Source organism: Podarcis bocagei (genome assembly GCF_964188305.1).
Source record: "Podarcis bocagei genome assembly, chromosome: 6".
NCBI classification, from domain to species: Eukaryota; Metazoa; Chordata; class Lepidosauria; order Squamata; family Lacertidae; genus Podarcis; species Podarcis bocagei.
The window spans coordinates 23,964,719-23,982,800 of record NC_138130.1 but is presented as its reverse complement, the minus strand read 5'-3'; the positions used below and the strand labels follow the sequence as shown (position 1 = coordinate 23,982,800).

The 18,082-nt window shown below is 44.3% G+C and overlaps 1 protein-coding gene across 2 annotated transcripts in view; it reads right to left on the bottom strand.

Moving 5' to 3' along the window:
- LOC308589297 (DNA excision repair protein ERCC-5-like) overlaps positions 1–18,082 on the bottom strand; it is a 34,479-nt gene that overhangs the window by 11,992 nt on the left and 4,405 nt on the right. Inside the window, exons 8-16 of one of the 2 annotated variants that reach the window (XM_081198318.1) lie at positions 14,397–14,604; positions 12,241–13,200; positions 11,659–11,903; positions 10,978–11,097; positions 8,946–9,159; positions 8,158–8,302; positions 6,611–6,811; positions 5,602–5,686; positions 2,455–3,301 (exon numbers count right to left, since the gene is read on the bottom strand). In XM_081198318.1, coding sequence (XP_081054444.1) covers positions 2,744–3,301; positions 5,602–5,686; positions 6,611–6,811; positions 8,158–8,302; positions 8,946–9,159; positions 10,978–11,097; positions 11,659–11,903; positions 12,241–13,200; positions 14,397–14,604 — 2,736 coding nt within the window. In that variant the 3' untranslated portion in view covers positions 2,455–2,743. Of the gene's footprint in view, positions 1–2,454; positions 3,302–5,601; positions 5,687–5,987; positions 6,812–8,157; positions 8,303–8,945; positions 9,160–10,977; positions 11,098–11,658; positions 11,904–12,240; positions 13,201–14,396; positions 14,605–18,082 lie in introns of those variants that run through there. The other variant, XR_014009193.1, reaches the window with a different exon arrangement.

The window sequence follows — 18,082 nt, the reverse complement described above, 5'->3', positions numbered from 1 at the left end:
TTACGCCTCAGAGGAAGAATTTGCTACGGTTACGCAACACTACACTCGACAGAACGGTGAGCCAGATCTTATGAAAGTCACCTTCAGGGTTCATCTCTGCAAGATGGGTAATGCAATTTCTGGGTACCTTGATGTATGCCATGTTTGAACTTTCCGGTGATAAAGTATCATGCAGCAAAGGCCTTTCTGCTCGATGGCAACAATAAAAGTTCCTGCTAGGGAAAGAAATCTACCCTTCTCAGGTCCAAGCTAAACACAATGGCACTGTCTTTGCATTTAATTTGCTGGGGGGGGATGTAAATATCTCTAGCTGGGGAAGGGAAGTGATAATTATCTCGATGGGAGCAGGCATTGGTGTGGAAGGGCGATTTGACCTGTTTCCTGGCACACAATACCTTGGCCATCTAGCTAATGTGCCAATTGGCTTAAGAACGCCTAATGATGAACCTGCAACTCTGGTGCCGTTGACTTAGTACTGTAAGGGGAGTGGGTGGCACTGTGGTCTAAACCACTGAGCCTCTTGGGCTTGCTGATCAGAAGGTCGGCAGTTCCTGCGATGGGATGAGCTCCCATTGCTCTGTCCCAGCTGCTGCCAACCTAGCAGTTCGAAAGCACGCTTGAAATTAAATAGGTACCACTGTGGCGGGAAGGTAAACGGCATTTCTGTGCACTCTGGCACTTGTCACAGGGTCCCATTGCACCAGAAGCGGTTGAATCATGCTGGTCACATGACCCGGAAAGCTGTTTGGCTTTCCTCGGCTTGAAAAGCGAGATGAGTGCTGCAACCCCATAGTCGCCTTTGTCTGGACTTAACCGTCCAGTGGTCTTTTACCTTTATCCTTTTACCTTAGTACCTTTTTTCTTTTAAGGTCCCTTCTATCCAACCTCGTTCTCAATGTAATCATCCTATGAGAGGTCAACTCCCTTCAAAGCCTTTCTCATTAACTGTGTATTCCTCTGACAACCTGTTGTTCAGCTTTTTGAGTTTTTCCAGGAAGATGCTCTATACCTTTTTCAAGCCTGCTTGATCTTGTGGGTTCCTCTGGAAATAGACTTCAGTCTTAGCTAGTCTTAGCTAGATCCCTTTGGAACAGGTAATAGTGGTGCCTCTGCTTTTCTCTCCTTCTTTCCCTAACTTGTGGACTTTCCACCCTCCTTCGTCCCTGCCCCAGACTGAGTCACAGTGGCATGCCTAGTTTAGTTCGTGGCAGAGGCAAGTTGCATGCCCTGACTCCATGACCCCGCCGTTCCCTAGGGAGTGAATAAGCACACAAGACAACAGCATATAGGTTTATGAGTTCAAATAAGCCAGAACTTTATTGGTTACAGATGTAAATGGTCTGGCATTGGGTGAGGTCAAATTACGTCACTCCAGCCCATCTGCTGGAAGCTCATCTAAGGGTAAATCACATATTGAGGGGGCCCTATGACCCCTCAAGGGACGCGGGTGGCATTGTGGGTTAAACCACAGAGCCTAGGACTTGCCAATCAGAAGGTTGGTGGTTTGAATCCCCGCGACGGGGTGAGCTCCCGTTGCTCGGTCCCAGCTCCTGCCAACCTAGCAGTTCGAAAGCACGTCAAAGTGCAAATAGATAAATAGGTACCGCTCTGGCGGGAACGGCGTTTCCATGCACTGCTCTGGTTCGCCAGTCCTGCTGGCCACATGACCTGGAAGCTGTACGCCGGCTCCCTTGGCCAGTAAAGCAAGATGAGCGCCACAACCCCAGAGTCGGCCACAACTGGACCTAATGGTCAGGGGTCCCTTTACCTTTTTTATGACCCCCTCAAGGGGTCCTCGTTGGAATGCTGCTATGGTTCTAGCCCCCATCTTGGCATCGGATAGAAGCTACTCCTCCCAGATCGCTTTAATCAGATCCCCTTAACCAAGGAGGGGCAAGGAGAAGCTACAACCTCCCCTCCAGCCAAGTCAAGGCCTACTCACAAAGTTGTGACGACTGCTATGAGGTAGGCAAAACCAAATGGCCAGGTCCAGTCTGCAAAGTGGAAAAATCCCTGCCCGTCCCCAAATACAGCAGCTGACATGGTTGATAGCAAGGTCGTAGCATAGATCTTCCTGGTTCGTACCTCAGCCACTATGCAAAGCCAATTCTCCTTTTGAATTTATTTGTTAAATTCCCTATTAGCTATGCTGTTAGGATACAACTAGCTATCTGTAGCTTTTATTAGAGAAAGACCAGTCCCATCAGATATAGCTCTGCAATGGATGACATGCCTGAAATGATTTTTTAATATAGGTGAACAGCACGGTATGAGGAGTCGAAGCTGCCCAAAGTATTTTCTTCTGGCGGAATGCAGAAACCCTGTATGGAACGCTGCTGCTCGCATTTCATGAAGTGTGAAGCTGACTGACAGGTTGACTGCATTATAAAACGACTCAATTTCCATGATGAAAAACACATACACCATTACAAAATCACCTTGAGAACCTTCAAGGGAGACAAATTTGTTTATTCCCCTGGAAGCATTCTTGAGAAAACAGACATTGATATTATCCTCTTAAAAGAGGTTTAAACATTCCAGCTCATAGTCACTATTAGAAAAAGAGAAGCCCTTATTTAATAAATAGTGCTAATATATACAAAAATAAGATCATGGAGGTTCGTGCTGATATATACAAAAGTAAGATAATGAAGGTGGGAGAGCAATTCTTGGCTAGCAAAGATTTCATGGTGCTATATACCAAACAGGATTTTCAGAATTCCCTATCTGTTGCTAGCTAGCACTATTTCTTGCGTCTTCCCCTGGAAGACTTGCCCCTTGCCTTCTTGCCCTCAAATACAGGCCTAGCTGTAACCAGAGGCTTTTCTTCCTCGGCACTAGAGCTGCTGTTCCCCACTTCGTCCAGCTTGGCTTCAATCTCCAAGCTGGCTGTGTCTGCTTCAAGCACCAGGGCATTTCCCCCTTTTTTGCACCTTTTGGAGGCTTCCTTCTCCGACTCTTCAGCCGACGATTCGCTAGATGATTCAGCCTCCGAGAGCTGGACCTCCCCTACGAAGCCTCCCCCTCCACAACCCTCCCCTTTCAGCTGTGGGGTTTTTCTCCTCTTGCCCCGCCGGCCCTGTGTTCCAGCCAGTCCTTGCTTCGCACCTCGAACAGGATCCTTCCCTTTCCTCCGCTTGCCTTCTTGCTCCATGACCGCAGTAGCCTGCAGGACTTCGTTTTGCTCTTCTTCCTTCTCTTTCCTCCTCAGGCAAGTCACAGCCCGGCGAAGCCTCTGACTCTTGATGGCTTGCTTCTCGTGTTGTGCTGATCTGAAGAAGGAGTCGATACGGAGCTGAGTCTACAAAGAAGAGAAAAGGGGGCATCCCCACAACTGATGTTAAGGAATTATGGCATAGGCTAATTGCAATAGGAAAAAGACACAGGGCATCTAAGTTCAACCCTCTATATTGCCTGGGCCTATCAAGCCAATTGAGGCCCACTGTACCAATGAAGATCTATGGGGAAGTCCTCTCTTGAGATTCCACCCAGCAAGCTATAAGATGCACCAGACTCAGGAAATGGCCATAGCTCAGTGGTAGAGCATCTGCTTTGCATGCAGAAGGTCCCAGGTTCAATCCCAGGCATCTCCACATAGAGGTGGAAGAGAACTGTCTGAAATACTGGAGCACCGCTGGCACTAGATGGACCAATGATCTGGTTCAGTATAAGGTAGATTGCAAGTTCCTACTCAAGACCTTTCAGTTAGCGGCACCTCAGTTGTGAAACTTCCTTCCTGACAGGTCCACCAGAACATGACACTGATATCTTTCATAGTAGGAGGGTGAAGATCTGTTCATTCAGATTAACCTTTGGTGAGTAAATGATCAGTTCATATAGTTCACAGCTTATCTTTGAAATACTGCATTTTGCAGTTTGTGGTTTTATGGGGTTTGGGGTCGGATAGTTTCATTTTGAAAGAAATAAAGTGTCTAAGTAATCCAGAATTCCTAATAAACATGCAATAAAGACTGCTGTTCATTTGTATATTTTCTATGTAGATATTTGCATATAATTTGCATAAAAACCAGGTTCTCTGCCTGTGGGGTCTCATGCAATTTCTACACAGGCTGATATACTGAATGCTGACTACTCTCTCCAGATAGGCAGCTCTAAGTGCAGAGATTATGATTCTGCACAGCTAGGGAAGTGCCCTGCCGTTCTACACGGTTGGTTTTCATCACTGAACAAAGGAGAGTTTCAGAAAAAGGTAACTAGTCACATTCCAGGTGGCACAGAACGTGACAGAATAGCATCTGGATGAGCCCTCTTGTCTGCTCAACATTAGGACTCATCATCTGTTATCAACGTTTGCTTACAAATTTATGTCGCCAGTTATGGTCTGAAAATACTTGTATACATGTTGGAAAGGAAGAGGAGCCTCACTGATCCTGGCAAATTTCCCAGCCACCTGTGGGAAGACTGTTCCTGCCAACTCCTGGGCTTAGAAATCAAGAGGTCTGAGCACAAACCAAATGCTAATCCCTTTATATCTGTCTCCAGGCTTCTGGTACTTATCTGGCTTCTGTTTTCAGCTCAAAGCATCTTACCACTTAAACTGCTTGAGATCTATGTAATGTTCACCTGCAAACCTAAACCCGAACCCCTTCTTCAAAGATAATAAACTCGTTGAGCCAGCTAAAAGATTCATCAGCCAGGTCCATTAAATGGCCTGTGTTTGGACACTGGGTTTTATAGGTGAATACGAGGTCAGTGCTGGTCCTTCAGTTTCCAAACAATCCTTAATATCAAAGTGAGCTGTTTGATAGCAGCACCTATGGTGCTGCAACCAATTCAGAAGGCTACCCACACAAAAAAAAACATGATGAGTCTAACCGGAGTAGAACAAGGACATCATAGATTCTTAAATTTGCAACATCCACTTGAAACATGGGTTGCCAACCTACGGCACAGGTAGAAGAAGTTTGTGGGAGTTATGAAATAGGAAAATGAGGGTTCATAGGCCTGGTGCTGGAAAAAATATCTTCAAGTCTTCTATTTGTTCCCTGGCACAGTAGGGGCAAAACTACACCAAGATACAATGAGCCACATCTGTAAGGCAGCAAGCACCAGCACACACAATGGCAAAAAACACTGGCGGCTAATATAGAAGAGGGATGTTGTCGGACTCCAATTCCTATCAGCCCTAGACAGTAATGGTTGGGGATGAGGGGAGCTGCAGCTCAGCAACCTCTGGAAGACCACATCCCTGAAACAGAGCCTACCCAAATTCTGATCCAGAGAAAAGATGGGATAAACATGTTCTAAAAAGTGAACTATTCATTTCACCTACAATACACCAGTTCTGAAATTTTAAAAATACTCAGCTGAGCTCTCACTCTTGTCTGCATTTTGAGTCTGCCCTGAGCAATTTATTCCTGGGATTTAAATTCACCATTTGCTTTCTTTATCAGACTTTCAGTGAATTTCATAGACATATTTGTAGGTGAAGATTAAATTTTCTACCATTGTGGGGGATAGACATCCATTCTAACTGTTCTTACCAGGGTTTATCAGGGCATATGGAGACAGCCTTTTGATGATGTAGCAAAACAAGTTTCACCACCCCCACAGACACACATTTGTGCGTGTTACTGATACCTGCTGTGCATTCAGCTGCTTGAGGACAGGCAACAGGACTTCGTCTGTTTTCAACTTGGTCCAGCCAAAACGACTTTGACAAAATGTGTTTCGAGTCAAGGGCCAATAGAAATTCAAAGGAAATGAAAGCATGAATGAAAGTTCCTGAAAGCAGCAAACACATCCAGGAAAACAGGATTTGCATTTGTGTAGATTGTGTCAAATGCTGCCATTCTGCTTCCGCAACAAGCTTCAACTTGTGCAAGAGACCTTCTTCCTCCTTGCCAATCTCTTGCAGCCACTGCTCCCCTGCACACCCTTCAAAATCTGATCCAGAGGATTGAGGTTTATGTAGCAGCACGATGAGCATTTAAAAGCAGAAAACCCCCTAACAATTACAGTGGTACCTCGGGTTACATACGCTTCAGGTTACATACGGTTCAGGTTACAGACTCCGCTAACCCAGAAATAGTACCTCAGGTTAAGAACTTTGCTTCAGGATGAGAACAGAAATCGTGCGGCTGCGGCGCAGCGGCAGCAGGAGGCCCCATTAGCTAAAGTGGTGCTTCAGGTTAAGAACGGACCTCCGGAACGAATTAAGTACTTAACCAGAGGTACCACTGTACTACGTTTTATGATGGAAATCTGGGATATTCTCAAGTCCTTTCCTGTTAATTTTATACATGTATCGCAGCACTCTTCACATGCAAAGACTACAGCTCTTTGTCTTGCTCTTTGTCAAGCAGTATCTTTCATGCACCACACATCTGCATTTGGTGACAGCTACTTGAAGAAACTCTGTGCATTAGGAAGCACACAAGAGGCGGCACATCAGTTAGCTGCTTTTGGATGACACTTGAATTGAGAGAGAGATTTCTATCCCCTCCGCACCACAGAATTGTGTTAGCAAACCACGTGAGCTCTTTCAGCACCCCATTTGTTGCATGTTTCACAAACATTTCTGCCCGAGCATTTCTAAGCACAGCTTATCAAGAGTACAGAGTAAACAGAGGGGGGGGGGAAAGGATATTCTCTTATCTGTTCCACGTCAGGTCGTCCCCAAACGAATAATCCTTTCGACTCATCCACCACAGGATGCAGATAAGCCTCTGCTACTGCAGGATTTGGGAAACCGGGTGCAAGCTGCAACTGCCGCAATTTTTTCTTCACTTTGGTGTCATACGGATTGGGACACGTTTTATTATACTTCTGAGCCTCGTCCCACCATTCCCTGAGAAAACAGAAATAGATGTTTAAATCTCTCTCACACACGGGGAATTTGTTGGTCAGGACTGTCATCTGTCAAAGTGACAAGGGAAACTTCAGTTTTGAAAAACTTATGGCCCCTTCAGGTATAGGGACTACAGCAACCAAAACAGCTTTTAGTACACAATGAGCACACAGCCCATACATAAGTCCTTTCCTTGCACTGTGCAATGTAAAATGGAGGTCCTCAGTTTGCCCCAGTGCGCAGCAGGGTGGTGACCAGGTATGACCATGCGGTGAAATCAGTTTGGGAAAGGTATTACATCTGCAGAAGAGCAGTAAATGTGTTTGTGGAAGACAATAGCATAAAGAACGTCAAAGAGAAATCAAAAGCCCATTACAGTGGTGCCTCGCAAGACGAAAAGAATCCGTTCTGTGATTCTCTTCGTCTAGCGGTTTTTTCGTCTTGTGAAGCAAGCCCATTGACGGATTAGCGGATTAGCGCTTTTAGTGGCTTTTAGCGGCTTATCTGCTGATCGGATCAGCTGATAAGTGGCTTAGCGGCTTAGAAAAAGGGGGGAGGGGGAAAAACCAGCAGGAACTCGCAAGACATTGTCGTCTTGCGAAGCAAGCCCATAGGAAATTCGTTTTGCGAAGCACCTCCAAAACGGAAAACTCTTTCGTCTAGCGAGTTTTCTGTCTTGCGAGGCATTCGTCTTGCGGGGCACCACTGTATACATGAATCAGTAGACAGCCTTAAACCATGGTTTGCTGTCGATTTTCAGATTATGGCTTGTTAGGGAGGAACAAACCATGGTGCTATGCTTAACTGCAGCTTTCTGCTTTATTTCTCCTGTTTGCACCAGGAGAGAGGAAAGGCAGGAGCAACCTGGCAGCATGCGAAAACCAGAAACTATGGTTTGCCATGACAAACAAACATGTTCTGCCATAAATGCAGAGAATCACAGTACAGTGGTACCTCGGGTTAAGAACTTAATTGGTTCTGGAGGTCCGTTCTTAACCTGAAACTGTTCTTAACCTGAGACACCGCTTTAACTAATGGGGACTCCCGCTGCCGCCGTGTGATTTCTGTTCTCATCCTGAAGCAAAGTTCTTAACCTGAGGTGCTATTTCTGGTTTAGCAGAATCTGTAACCTGAAGCATCTGTAACCCAAGGTACCACTGTAATTACAAGAAATATAAACAGATTCATTATTGTTTCTATGTTATACTAATATTTCCCTTTGCCAGGCATCCTAGCTCATAATGCTTCAGACCAGAACACACACACACACACACACACAGAGAGAGAGAGAGAGAGAGAGAGAGAGAGAGAGAGAGAACAGCCTGCAATAATAAATAAATACCTACACAAGTTTTAAGAGAGGCTCCATTCCTCGTCCAGGAAATTCGTTCAAGATCTCCATTGCTGTTACACAGCCAACAGTAGGAATTCCTTCTGTGTAATCACTACCAAGCAGGTAGGCTAGATTAATTAACTTGTTTCGATCCAAGCCTGAAGGGAGGGAAGAAAAGGTATGTCAACCTGGTGCAAAAAGGATGCTAACATTGGTACCACATTTTATTTAGGCTGCCCTACTCAGGCCAGATAATAATTATTCTACCCTATCCACAGGCAGCAAAAGCTAGTTTAAATAAATTATATAAAAGCTCCAAGTGCAGGCTAACGAGAGAACTTGCTTTTAGCTCAAGAAACCTGACCGGTTTTAAGGCTACTCCGAATAAATGTTGTGCCTCAATTGTTTCTAACTACTGAGCAGACATGACTCATTCCTAATCTGGGAAGCCAAACATCAGAAAGAGTAAGAGTGTTAATCCAGGGACTAACACCAGCAGCCACAAGGATCAACCAGTTACAGAACATCTCCAGACAGTGGAACTAACAGAGCAGTGTTATGCAGGTTACCCCCTGAATTCAAGGGCACTTATTCCTAAATCGCTTAAATCACCAATTTTATAATCCTCCAGAAGCAGAAGAACGATCAGAAGAACAAGGAAATATATGTTAATTATCTGCTGTATAATAGCAAAACTGTTGATACACTATCATAATAATAAAACTGCATTGTTTCAATTAGAGGGTTAAAAAAAAGAAGCAATTCAAATCTTCTGCATAAGCAGGTTTTTTTTGGTCTTACCTAGCTGATTCTGGAAATCCACGTACTGGTAATATTCCACATACTTGTTTTGAGAGAAGAAGTTTTTGTACACATGTCGTGCTCCAAACAACCAAATGTCACTGTCATCCGTGATTGTCCCTGAGGTTTGATCAGTGAGGTCTAAGACGGCACATTGAGCCTCTGCCTCCATAGGGGCTTCGATGTATGGAATGCCAAAGAGGCGCAGAAGTTCCTGAGAGAACGGAGAAACAAAGTCAATACAGTGGTAACTCTGGTTACGAATGCTTCAGGTTACGAGCTCCGCTGACCTGGAAGTAGCTTCTCCTGGTTGCGAACTTTGCCCCAGGATGCAGATGGAAATTGTGGCACACGAGAAACAGGAAACCCAATTAGTGAAAGCGTGTCTCAGGATAAGAACGATTTCAGCTTAAGAATGGACCTCCGGAACGAATTAAGTTCGTAACCAGAGGTACCACTGTCCTTTTCTCTGGTGAGAGGGGCCAGTTCACCCACCCACGGGTATCACTTGATGACTGGCAGGTGAATGTGCGAACCAGCTCCACTGGAAAGCACTGCTTTAGAGGCAGTATCAGGAAACATGGAAGGGCATTATTAGATGTATAATGGGTCATTCGAACATACAAGCCATCACACCCAACTTACAAACGATGCCAGTGATTGTGGTTTTTTTATTTAGTTATTTTTTAGAAGACAGTAAGTGACTGGTTTTCAGTGCAGCATTAGTTTTACTGGGGAGGGAAAGGTCAAAAATAGGTAAGACCACTGACTATGTGAGCAGGGCAAATAAATCTTCTGCAGACAGCTGTTTGTCATGGAGATGTTCCAAGCTTGTATCTGCTGCATCTGCAGCTATGTGATATGTCACTTAAGCCTTGATTTGCATGAGATGGAACAGATACACTATTTCCAGCTTTCTAAGAAAAATACATAAGGACTTTTCCCATTTCCACCCCTCCTTCCCTAACATGTGCCTTGGCAATACATCAATAATCACTTATTTTTCTAATACTCTACTTTACTTTCTAGTTCTGTTAATATAAGAGCTACATTCAATCCGTTTGTATACATCCCTTGCTAACCCGTTCAGCCAACTCAGTATGATACGTTTAAGTTGCACAGTGGAAAACAGAAATGAAAAGGCAATTTGTAGCTTTTATCACTGACGTCTCTCTCTGCGGTTTGTTCTTCCAAGTCATGCAAAGTTAACATGTGAAGGAATTACTAACATGAGAATGTGTGTGCTTGTGGAGTATTGGGGGGGAGGAATGCCTCTAACTTATAATGTAATGTTGATATTTTCCTCTTATTTTATTTATTTTGTTCCATTTATTTTAATCCAGTTCTTGTGAAAGATCTCAAAGCAATTTAACAGTAAAAATGTATTTAAAAGAGTATTTATTTATTTTTTAAAGTCAAATCCAATACAGATGTAGACTGGGGTAAAACACTCAATTTAAAGATTTATGGGAGGTCTTCAAAAGGCAATGAGGAGACAACAGAGATGGCACCTGCCTGGTATGTAATGGGAGGGAATTTATTTTCACAAATGTTTCTCAGTTTTATCTCACAGAATCACAGAACTGTGGAATTAGAAGGGACAAAGATATTCTTTTGCTGTGCTCAACTTTAAGAAATACCAGTTTATTCTTCCTTCTTAAACCCCGTTGTTTGAATTAGGCACACAACACTGAAATGAGTCAAGCAAGCTTGTCTCTTGATGTAGGTTGGGGGGGGGTTGCAATAAATTATAGCTGTATAGAGTATTGCAGCAGCTGTGAAATAATTCAATGAAACTAATCATGTGAGCATTGCTCAAAGGCAATAAGGAAAGGAAAATATCAATACCTCAAGTTTAGACAAAAGTTCGTACTCTCCCTCACCTCTTTCCCGGTCACAGTCCAAGCCAGCGTAACCCAGTGCAAAGAGAGCTGAACTGACTAGATACTCTTGCCAACATTTTTCAGTTTTCCCTTTGGGAAAATGGGAATCTTTACAGGCTGAGAACAAGAAGGGATGGTAAATAAATTACCTGACTTTCTAAGAACATCTGTCCTGTCACAGTGGCAGCAATACGCTCCTGCTGTTGCTTCTGAGCCTTTAGAGCATTTTGCTCAGCAGAAAGGTTTGTTTCCAAGACTTCCAACTCCTCCTGTAAACATAAAGGAAGATCCAAGTTCCGTTAAGCCCCAAGGCACCGATGTATGTTAGTTACCTGTCTGCGCTTAAGTTCGTAGAAGGCATAATTACAGCAGAAACCTATGCTCGGTATTGTTAGCAAACCCCCAGAAATATAAAATTCTGCACCAAACAAGTCCAAATTCTGCATTTAGCAGAGCAAAAACAAAAGAGGAACTCTACCCAAAAAAAGGAAATTTAGCAGAAGACATTGTTGGTTCAGTTCTGTACGCACGCATCGTCAAATCTGAAATTCTGACACACTGTTTTTAAGAAGGGTTTTTTTCAAAAAATAGCCTATTTCTGATCTTCAATCATAGGCAGAGTCTGAAAAAGTACAGGCATAAAAAGGGGAGTTTCATGGATGTCATGGTCTCTGTTCCTACTGACTTCAAATTCATCCTTTTTGTACTCTTTCAAATAACTCTGCAAATCTTTCTCATTAAATAAATAAATGTTATGGAACAACTGAACATAATTGTTGTATTCCCTGGGAATACAGCTCTTTCCTCATTACTGACAACAAAATAATTACCATACTAATATCCTGCCATTCGTTAACGGCATCCTCCTTGCCTTCGATTTCAGCATCCTGTTGCATAGATAGCTCTGAATCCTCACCAGTGTCTTCTGTTAGGCTGCCCATGGGGCCTTCGTCCGCCCCTTTCACATCCTCTGCAGACAACGCTTCTTCCTCCTGTTCAGCGGAAGCAAGGGACACCTCTGATGCTTCGTCCTGAGGTTCACCACTCACTTCGGCATCCACTTCAATGAAGCTACCTGATCAACATTAAAAAGAAAAGAAAAAGTGAAAACGATTGGCTTCTTTGCCTCTGTTCTTCTGGCAAGTTTCTTAAAGTAAAACCCAAGTGGTTCAAAATATTTAAAAACAACTTCATAAGCATCAATCGGTCCAATTAAAATCTGGGTAGGAGAGCAGAATTCAACAGTTGCCCTCCTTCCAAAACAAAACCGTTTTTAATTTGCCCCTGAAAGATCACCAAAAATGCATGCCTCTGAGCTTCCCTGCCCAGGGCATTCCACATAACCCTTCTTACATTCTGTCATGTTTATGTTTGTTCCTTTATCATATGCATATATTTTAACAACCACATACCATCAGAATCACTCTCTTCAGACTGTGAATGAAGTTCCTTTCTTTCTCTGTTGAGGTTTTCCATTTCTGAAGTAAACAGGAGTGCACGCTGCTGACCTTCAGAGGCTTGTTTCCCTGACGGCTGAACCAATTCCACTAAATGCTCAGCTTTGCCATTTTCGGCTACCTCTGCAAAGTTTGAATGGCTTGGGACAACTGATGGAGTCTGCGCCGAAGGCTTTTCTCGCCGCTCTGTGCCACTATCCATACCTTCGTCTTTCCCAGAAGTTGTGCCTGTTGTAGAAGTCAAGGCTCCCATTCCTCCTTTTTCCTTATCTGCCACAGAAGGTACTTTTTCCATAAAAGGAGGGCATACGATTTCAGGTACGCTCTGATCCTTCTCCAAGAGATCCTTCCTTTGACCCAATTCACTGTCTTGGCTAATGGGTTTGCCTTCTGAATGCCCGACAGATAAAAATGGAGGCTCTTTTTCACGCCGATCTTCAGGTACTTGGCCCTCCTCATCCGAGCTACTGGCAAGAATATCCTTCGCGGGACGTCTCTCCACTTGACTGCCACCAGTGCGGATGCAAAAAGATGCTTCAACATCCTCCTCCTCTTCATCACATAAAGCATTCTGAATAGCCCTCAGTGTCCTTGGGGACATGTTGCGGGCGTCAGAATGAGCGCTGGACCTGCCTTCATCCCCATCAAGCCGATCTTTGTTGTCGCCTTCCAGCTCCTCCTCTGAACTGCTTCCCAGCATGGCAGCTTGGATAGCAAGAACGGTTCTGGGAGAAGGAGGAGCTAGAGAAGAACTGCCTGTTGGGTCGGCCTTTACAATATCCTCTAGAGGGGGCTTCCTATTAACCTGAGCCTCCTTAATATTCCCTCTAGACTCTGAATCTTGAAATCCTGCAGAAGAATGGCTGGCTGACTTTGTTTTCATATCTCTGGGGGCATCGCCTTTGGATTGGACACCTGAGAGAAAAGGGATCACCACTGTTTATTAATATCTTAATACAAGGGTTTGGGGGGGTTATAAAGAAAGACTGTGGGATTAAAATCACATACAAGCCGAGTGATGACTTTTATTTTATTTATAGGATTTGTATACCACCCGTTATGGGACGCGGGTGGTGCTGTGGGTTAAACCACAGAGCCTAGGACTTGCCGATCAGAAGGTCAGTGGTTCAAATCCCCGTGACGGGGTGAGCTCCCATTACTCGTTCCCAGCTCCTGCCAACCTAGCAGTTCGAAAGCACGTCAAAGTGCAAGAAGATAAATAGGTACCGCTACAGTGGGAAGGTAAACGGCGTTTCCGTGCGCTGCTCTGGTTCGCCAGAAGCAGCTTAGTCATGCTGGCCACATGACCCAGAAGCTGTACACCGGCTCCCTCGACCAATAAAGCGAGATGAGCGACACAACCCCAGAGTCGGCCACGACTGGACCTAATGGTCAGGGGTCCCTTTACCTTTTTATACCACCTGTCGTCATAAGATCTCTGGGTGGTTCACAGAATAAAATGCAAGATAAAAACAAGTAAATAAGTAATACAAAACAGCAAAACAATACCCACCCACCCTTCTCACAGACACATTTAAAAGGCTGTAGAATATGAATCAGCCAAAGGCTGAAGAGGGACATTTTCATCTGGTACCTAAAACTATATAATGAAGGTGCCAGGCAAAGCTCCCTGGGGAGAGCATTCCACCAAAGCAGAGCCACCACAGAAAAGGCCACCCTCCAGACCTCAGCTGGAGGAAGCACAGGAGGAAGGGCCTCAGATGGTAAATGCAGATTCCGGGGCAGTATATATGGGTGAGAGGCGGCCCTTCAGGTATTGCAGTTCTGAGCCATTTAAGGCTTTATAGGTCAAAAACAGCACTCCGAATTGGGCCCGGAAGCTAAGTGGCAGCCAGTGCTGTCGGGCCAAGATTAGCCTTATACGCTCAGCAACTTGGTCACTGAATTCTGTACCAGCTGAAGCTTCCGAACCATCTTCAGAGGCATCCCTACGTATAAACATGGTTACCAGAGCATAGTCAACAGAAGTTATTCCGCAGTTATTAAACTGGTTTAATTAATTAATTTTGTTGTGGTTATGAAACTGCTTTAATTTTACTAGCACTGTACATTTAATTTTCTCACGGAAGGAAACGTTATTGCCCTACTACCTTTTATTAGGATATAGTGAGAAGTGTCTTCCGAAACAACCCTTCTGGTTTCTACTTCTTTCAAGAAACCCCCGTCCTCTTCATACTGGCTCTGGATTTGGCCCGAGTGCTGTTCATTCATCTCCTTCTGCACCTTTTCTATGTGCCGATTCAAGCTGCTTTTCTTAAGCAATCCCTTGAGCTGATACTGGGAGAAGTCACTGGACTCCTTCAACGACAACAAAAACAACACTTCAATAAACTTGAATTGAACTTCCTGTATTTCCAGGGCAAATAAATGTACTGTGCTAGAGGAAGAGGAGGTATTTCAACCATCAGGAGACATTATCATCAACGTTTTGTTTTTTAAAATTGACATTTTTCTTTTTAGAACGTCAACAATTATATCCATCACATAGCTTGTTCCATTTAACATGTAAAAAGTTTTGAAAATTATCCACTGACTTTGGAATAGTTATATAATAGAAGATGCAGAATTTCCTCCTCATATAACACAGCAAAGATGGCTAACTTTCTTGTGAGCTATAATGAACTACGGAAAACCCTTCAGGAACCACCTATCAAAGCAGTTGCAGCCGAAGTGTGAAAGCGAATACGGCCCTTTGCGTTTTTTGTTTTCTAAAAATACATTCTTGGGCCCTTGCAAAATAAAAACCTTTTGATGCCGTGAATCACAACAGGGGACCCACAGGAGTGATCAGTTAAAAACAACGGGAGGAAGTAGGGGCAGGGTTCATGGGGGGCCCACAAAACACATTTTAGCATCACAGGATCACAATGGCGTAGAAAAGGAGGAAAAATCAAAAGCTTATATATATGCAATATGTTTTAGAAAATGGACAACTTTGCAGTGCATTCAGGGGCCACGCAAAATCTTTTGTCTTCATGGTATCACAGTGGAGAATAAACAGGAACAGAATGGCAAAAAAAGGCACACTGGGAAGAAGGTGTCTGGGGAACGAGAAAAATTATTGTGGCTCATTGACTAGCTTCCCTGACAATCAGGCACTACGTCTTTGGGTCCCGGAAATGCAAGTGGCAGCTGGCAGCTGAGAATGGAGCCTGGGATTCAAGCAGGGAGTCTTATGAGCAGACCATGGGCCTTTGCCCCAGGGGATTTAGTTTCAAATCCTCGCTTAGTAATAAAAACTCAAAGTGGCACTGAGCATGCCTATGCACGTTTACTCTGAAGCCAGCCCTATTCCATTCAATGACCAGGTAAGTGCATACAGGACTGCAATCTTACTTTCCAGTATGCAAAATGTAGGCTTGCTGGGAAAAGAAAACATTATTAGATCATACCGGCCTTATAGTAAAAATTACTATTTGAAATACATTTTATGCATGTTTTGATGAGCTTTTATGGTTTTATCATAACATGCTCTGATCGTTCAGTTTTGAAGAAAAGTGGGGCATGAATAACAAACTATAAGTAATAATAATAATAATAATTTATACCCCGCCCATCTGGCTGGGTTTCCCCAGCCACTCTGGGCAGCTTCCAACAAAACACTAAAATACAATAACCTATTAAACATTAAAAGCTTCCCGAAACAGGGCTGCCTTCAGATGTCTTCTAAAAGTTTGGTAGTTATTTTTCTCTTTGACATCTGGTGGGAGGGCGTTCCACAGGGCGGGTGCCACTACCGATAAGGGCACTTTGAATGCTGTGTGCGATGGAAACAAGATAGAAATGGCAAATTAACGGCAGGCGTTTCTCTGAGAGTTAGGACTGAGCATTCTATCATCACAGCATTATTGACCCTAAATAGGGAAACACAATAACTGGTTGCCTGGCAGTGCTTTAAATAGCCAAGAACAGTTGCAATATAAAAAAAGTGTTTATGCAAGGGGGGGATTTAAAACAGTTGCCTGAAAACAGCAGGGTGCCCTGCGGCCAATGTTACATGTGTGAAAGATATCTAAACACATCTATTTACGGGTCAGCTGTTTAGAAGTCGAGAAACCAGCGCCAGCTCCACTTACAGTTTTCTGGTTGTGAGCACATAATGTAAGGCTACCCACTACATCAGAGGTGAGGAACTTTTCTCTGTTTGAGGGCCACATTTCCTTCCAGGGGCCAAATGTCTGTGATACGCAGAGTCAGGGGCAAAAGTGGGCAGTGCAACTGTGTAATATTTCACCTTTACGCAATAGGCCGGTTCGTAAAGACACTCACTGCATCCTCCATGCAAGCAAGCCAGAGGTTGAACTACCAAAGTTCAAGGACACATTCCAGCCCGGCAAAAAAAACCAAAAACCAAACACTAAATGAGAGCGTGCAGCAGAGGTCAGGGCGGAGAGGTGTGTTAGATTCCACCTTAAAAGGGTCAGACATGACTGTTGTGTATCACATGCCTGTTTACGTCCAGCACAGTTGCTGGGAACATCCATTGTATGTTGCTTTTGCTTACTGCTGTTTTTGCTGGACACGAAGGGATGCAGACATGTTGTCCTTTGTTCCTCAACTATGCTGAATAAATGCTGTAAATATGCTTGCACATTTCTCTGTCTCCCTCATCTGCTGTGCGATGATTTACACATTCTGCTAACACAGCGTGCACGGGTCTCTAAACGTATCTGAGGCTCCTGTCGCTGTTTGATGCTTTTCCAAGGGAGACCGGCTGCCGGCTGGTGACTGGAGCCAGCTGGGGGCCTGCCTGATGCCCCCATCTTCCCGGCAGTATCCCAACAAGCTGTAGCCTGGGGAGAGGAATGTGTTGCCTGGAGAGAGTTCTGAGGGCCAGACAGAGAAGCGTGGAGAACTGCATTCAGCCCCTAGACCTCGTTGGTGTCAGGCGAACAATGGGTCAAATTACACAGTGCTTGGTCTCATGTCTTGAAGAGCACAATACCCCCCCACACCTGGATGTTCTGAGCTAAGGTGCCGGGTGCACTGGGTTACCATAGCAACCCCAGCGAAGTTGAGTGTATGACTTGCTGAGCCATTCACCCTCCAAATGGTTCAGAAAATATATCTATGTGTAGAGACGGGTATAATAGTGTCTAGGGCATTGCTTTCCTTATGGGTTGTCGTGCCCTTTCCCGTTTGCTGTCAGGGTCTGCCTCTGGATCTGTGAGAAGTCAGGGGAAGAGGCTGTGGGTTTTACACAGCAGTGTTAGCTAGCATGGTGATAGTAGCATAGAAATTTTTTTGGAGAACTGGAAAGAACCCTGAGGATAATCTGGTTCAGCCCCCTGCAATGCAGCAATATGCAGCTGTCCCATACGGGGATCAAACCTGAAACCTTGGTGTTGTCAGCACCACACTCTAACCAACTGAGCTATCCATGATGCTAGTAGATTCTTCTGTACATAAGTATCTTTACTTCAAAGACCACAAGAACCGTATATAGTAGATTTTAGGGTTTTGCTTTGTCTTGTGTCTGGAGACAACAAACAATTTGTGACTTTGAGCTGTGTGGCTGTTTTCCAGAGTCCCTGGAAGAAGCTGTCTATTGGGAGCATGAAATCTCTTAAGACTCTGCTGGGGCTCTACGTACTGTTGCTACATTACACTGGTTGAGTTGTTGTGAACTACTGACTGACTTCCGCAAGACACCAACAGGCCTGCGGCTCCCCACCCTTGCTCTACAATTTTTATGATTTACAGTACACTACATGTCTGCTTGGGAACTAAGTCTTACTGAGTTCACTTGGGCTCACTGCCAGTTAAGTGTGTATGG